We start from the raw sequence: 4,689 nt of genomic DNA on the forward strand, positions 1-4,689 counted from the left end.
GACACTTCAAATCAGCATTTTACATGTCCAACTAAATACATTTTTAATTAATCTCTCTCTGGAGAAATCTTAAACATTAACACGCTCGTGAAATTAGAGCCCGCGTCGATATTTTGTATGTGTTTGAATAATTCATGTCTTCCCCGCTGCTCCAACACTTGCGGAAGACCAGTAAATATAAACATCAAACAAGATGTTTTTACATGCATCGCCTTCTTGAATATTGCATCATTTCATATTTGCCTGTAATTAAAATGCATTGAATATTGATNNNAAAAAAAAAAAAAAAAAAAAAGCATCCGCAAACCTGAAGACAAGGGCATGGAGTATTTGTCGGTGTGGCGTCTGCGCATGGCGCCCATGCTGGGGACGTTGGCGGGGCTGAGAACGTTGGGCACCTGGGGCATCTGGGAAAGGGGCGTGACTGGAGCGGTGGGCGTGGTGGGCGTCTGAGGTAAGTTGGGGGGTGAGACAGACGGGAGGTTCTTTGACATGGTGACGCTGGAGACGAGATTCAGCTGTAGAAGAGAGAGAGAGAGAGAGGGATTTAAACGAGTGCTGGCTCATTCCTACAGCTGTGTTTCCCCTAATAAGCAAAGGAGGAAGCAGCCAATCTGCACTAATTACAGGATGAAATTGTATCATAAGAATTCTAATTAGAGCACGCTGTTAAAGATTATCTAATGATCAGGCTGCGAGTTATCCCGGCCCATCTCTACCCCATAAGAGCTCCCTGGATGCAAAACACACACGCGGTGAGAAGAACATCACCTGGCTTCCTGCCATAACCTGGTGCCTCGCTAGTGATCCATCTCGCTCTCTTCCTGTCTTACCACCCAAACACAGTCAGTTTTTTTTTTGAATCGATATGCACCTCCACTTTTTTCACCCGAGTGAAAAATTTCACCCTGACCTATAGTCTCGCCGTTAACTCCTTCAAATGGCAATGACATCATTACATATTCAAACCAAATTGCTTTAATTGTGATTTGGCAGGCGGAATTCCGGTGCTGTCGGAATTGAAAACGACCGCCGGTTGGACATCAACAATCGTTTGTGGCACGTGTTGATAAATACGATGAAATGTCAAGCCGGCTATTCTCCGGCGGCTGCTCTATAGACAATTATAGCTCCACTTAACGATAATGAGATAATGCCAACACACAGAGTGGCACGCACTATACCACTTCGTGAGAAATCAATGACTCCTCTAGGGGAATGTTGTATCCTGGCTAACGACTGGAACTAAGACCTCGAAGGGAAATTAATGCCAGAGACGCACTGTCTACCAGAGGGATGCCTTAACAAAAGGGTAAACGGTTGTGTTGTTGACATTACATTACATGCTAAGTAAATACTTCCGTCTTAAAGTCAATAAGAAATAAAAATAGACCCCTATTACTTGTAAAGGTGTTCCTGGTCTTACTACGAAAAATTAATTGTTGCCCATTATACAAAACAAATGCAATAGAATAAAATAAATGCTGACATTTTCTACAACAAATATTCAGTTTCAAAGATACTTTTTTTGTCACTGTTACAAAAATAATATAAAACTAGCTTTGTTATACTGAAGGCAAATAAAGTGTTTATGCTAAATGCATTGCCATTTGTATTCCCATCTTTGTCCTTGCTTGCAAAAATGCAGTTTGATGCATATAATACATTGTATAATTTGTCAGGGGCCGGGTCACGGCACTAGATTTGTGGATTGTCTCTCTTAATATCCTTCTCATTGCGGCCAAACCACCACATCAGCCCGTAATTACACACTACTCCTCTAAAAAGGTTCTGATACACTGTCAAACACAGCAAAAAAGCACTTCATAATAAATCCTATCAGTAGTGAGCGAGCGGGGAAACGGATAGAGAGCGTGCGGCATGTATATTTAAAATGTTAAGACAAGATTTTCCTCCCCTCTCCTCACCTGGTTATGGCAACAAGCGTAACATGTTTGCAGGCATACAATCTGGTGTTTGCAAAATGGAATTTATTAAAGCTTAACTGAGCAGGAGTGAATGAGACACAGGGATCAGCCCTTTACTACCGCTGCTCATCTGAATATATATTCAAGGTTGGCTGAGAGGAAAGGAAGGGGTTGGGAAAAAAGAGCCCCTCATTATTCAGGACTAGCAGCCTTGGTAACTTTGATTTTCAGCCATCCATGGCATGGCCAAAAGGTAACATTTAATGAAGTGCCATTCAGAGTTTAAATGGGGTCGTATAACAGTGTACCAGCACCTTGTGTTGGGCTACTGATAGCTGTTGAGGGTTTGCTGGTGCTCATTTTGTCGTGCTAATAAATTCGCACTATTAATATTTATCAAATGTGTGGGACGGTTCTCTGTCGGCCCTGTGTGTACAAGGGCGTGAAAGTACCGCCATATTATCTGTAACATCCTTTTTGTGGGGAGGATACATGTGTTCTCTTTTGTACCTGCGAAAGCGATAACGTTAAAGCATTTGCGTGAGCCCGGCACTTGCACTAAGACAAAAAGGAATGAGGCGAAAAAAAAAATCACAGACCCTCGCTGATTATTTAAGAACTCGCCATTAATTGCTCATCATCAAATGCAATTAGCAGTCCTTTCATGTGCAGTTTATGTAATGTAATACTTCATTAATATTATTCATTCATATGCGGTCGTGGATTATAGGCTGAACGTTTTTTATTAGAGTCGATTTCACCGAGCTGCTGGAGTTCTGAGGTGAGCAGTCGATTCCTGATGGATTTACAGGATAATTATACTGTCTTGTGATTATCTGCTTTATACGGTGGGAGGTGATGAGAAAAAATTATGCTGGTGGAAATTAGCTACTTGCTAAGCGGCGGCAACACGCTAACAATGTTTTCCCCCACAAAATATTGAATAGCTAATAAGCAATTCCAATAAATAATATTAATAACAGCCTACTCTTTTTTGTAAACACTTTAATTTCCAGCACAACACAACGCGTCTTTTGTATTTTCCCTTTGATTAATGGTTAAGGACATCTTTGGGTCAAATCAGATGTTTTTTGTCGACAGGGATCCAGACAGATGGACCGTTTTCATATATTGCTCCATTTTTCTCCAAAAACACAGCTATATCTCTGAATGTTTACAGATTACGGGTTATTTCTTCAGAGATAATCTTCTCGCAGTTTCCATCCATCATTTCAAACTGTTTGTTTTCTGAAACGAAACGTCTTCCCCCTACTTTAAGTGCGCCTGCGGTCGCGGCGCTAAACAGCTTTTACCGGCCAACAGGTTGTTTGCTGTGCTAAAGCCATCAGAGTGTAATGGCTCTGCGTTTTTGGCTGAGATCGGGTGTATGATTTAATGCTCTCTCGGCCCTGATAGGGTCCCAAGAAAGCAGGCATTACAAATCCCATTCTCCTCTCATCCTCTAGCCGTGTTTAGAGAGCTCATTTACCATCCGAGTCCTGTTTACTGTACGCGTACCAATATGCACTCACCGGTTTTGGTGATGGTTTGGGCTCTGAGGGCCTCATGTGCAAGTGTGCCATCATCGCCTGAAGACGCTCACGTTCTTTAGAAAGCTGTTAGCAGAAAGAGGGAGGGAGAGAGAGAAAAAAAGAAAACAGACCGGTTTTAGAAATGAGTGATTTTCCCCAGACTACCACAGTAATACATCTTGTTATCAAGCTTGTCTGCTTGTAATAAATCCTGCATACAGCCGGACCGGCCTTCTTTAAGCTTGCCTCAAAGACACAGACATAAGGCAGTGGTTCTCAAGCAGCGGGTCATGACCCAAAAAACAGCCAGAGGTCTTTTTCAGTGGGGTCATGGACAGCTGCAAAACAACAATGCTAAATGCAAATAAAAAATGCAATTAACTATACACTTGAGTATAGTTAGGATAGAACAGTAAACAATCAACNTCAGTTGTTGATGTGTAAATTGATATGCAAATTTTGTCATGCAACAAAAATGTAGAAATCTATAGAAGTCTTGGCAATATTAATAAATAGCATTAATAAATGTTCTCTTATAGATCCTTATTATAATGTATTAAGCATCGTAAACGTTATGTCTTTACAGCATGTATTAATAATATTATTTTTTTGAAGTATGTGTGAAAATTCACATTAACCAAGATGAATAAATGCCGTAAGGTTCAGGTACATAGCCTGCAAAAAGTGATTCCCTTTTATTTGTGATTTTGAGGACATCTTTGTTACTTATAGATGATAAGAAGCAGTTTTGTACAGTGCTGGATGCTTGATGTCCTTGGGTTCTGAAGCAAAACCAGTTGAGAACCACTGAGAGCGAGAGAGAGGCAGATTAAAGCAAAGATAAGAGAACCATTCCTCGTGGTGCGGTGCTGGAGAGCTGAAGGTGGTGCTCAGAGGTCACGGAAAACAAATAGCACTTCATCTTTTTGTCAATAGCAGAATTTAGGTCAGCAAAGCTCTGACAGTAACAAGCTACTCAGGCCATAAATTAGAGGGTCCTGGTCGGCGACTCAAAGTCCTGTGGACACTGTTAGGGCTGGACTGGATCTAGCAGCTGCCGAGAGGTGAAGGGGTCCCGCAAACAGAGTGCCAGTCGGTCCCGCCTCCCTGCCTCCTCCCGGGTCCTCCGAGGTCCAGTTAGTGCCCCGGCGATCTGTTATCATCAATCTAACTCACAGAGAGTGACAGGGACCGGCCTGCATGGCGTACCGCCTTGAACTCCGCCGGTG

At 42.1% G+C, this 4,689-nt stretch overlaps 1 protein-coding gene across 1 annotated transcript in view; it reads right to left on the reverse strand.

The window, feature by feature from the left end:
- Positions 1 to 132: 132 nt before the first annotated feature.
- The window catches only part of LOC122342819 (forkhead box protein P2-like), a 42,462-nt gene continuing 37,905 nt past the window's right edge, over positions 133 to 4,689 (reverse strand). The window contains exons 11-13 of the mRNA XM_043236952.1: positions 3,461 to 3,544; positions 298 to 518; positions 133 to 157 (exon numbers count right to left, since the gene is read on the reverse strand). Coding sequence (XP_043092887.1) covers positions 133 to 157; positions 298 to 518; positions 3,461 to 3,544 — 330 coding nt within the window. The remainder of the gene's footprint in view (positions 158 to 297; positions 519 to 3,460; positions 3,545 to 4,689) is intronic.

Source organism: Puntigrus tetrazona, chromosome 4, assembly GCF_018831695.1.
Source record: "Puntigrus tetrazona isolate hp1 chromosome 4, ASM1883169v1, whole genome shotgun sequence".
Classification (NCBI taxonomy): domain Eukaryota; kingdom Metazoa; phylum Chordata; class Actinopteri; order Cypriniformes; family Cyprinidae; genus Puntigrus; species Puntigrus tetrazona.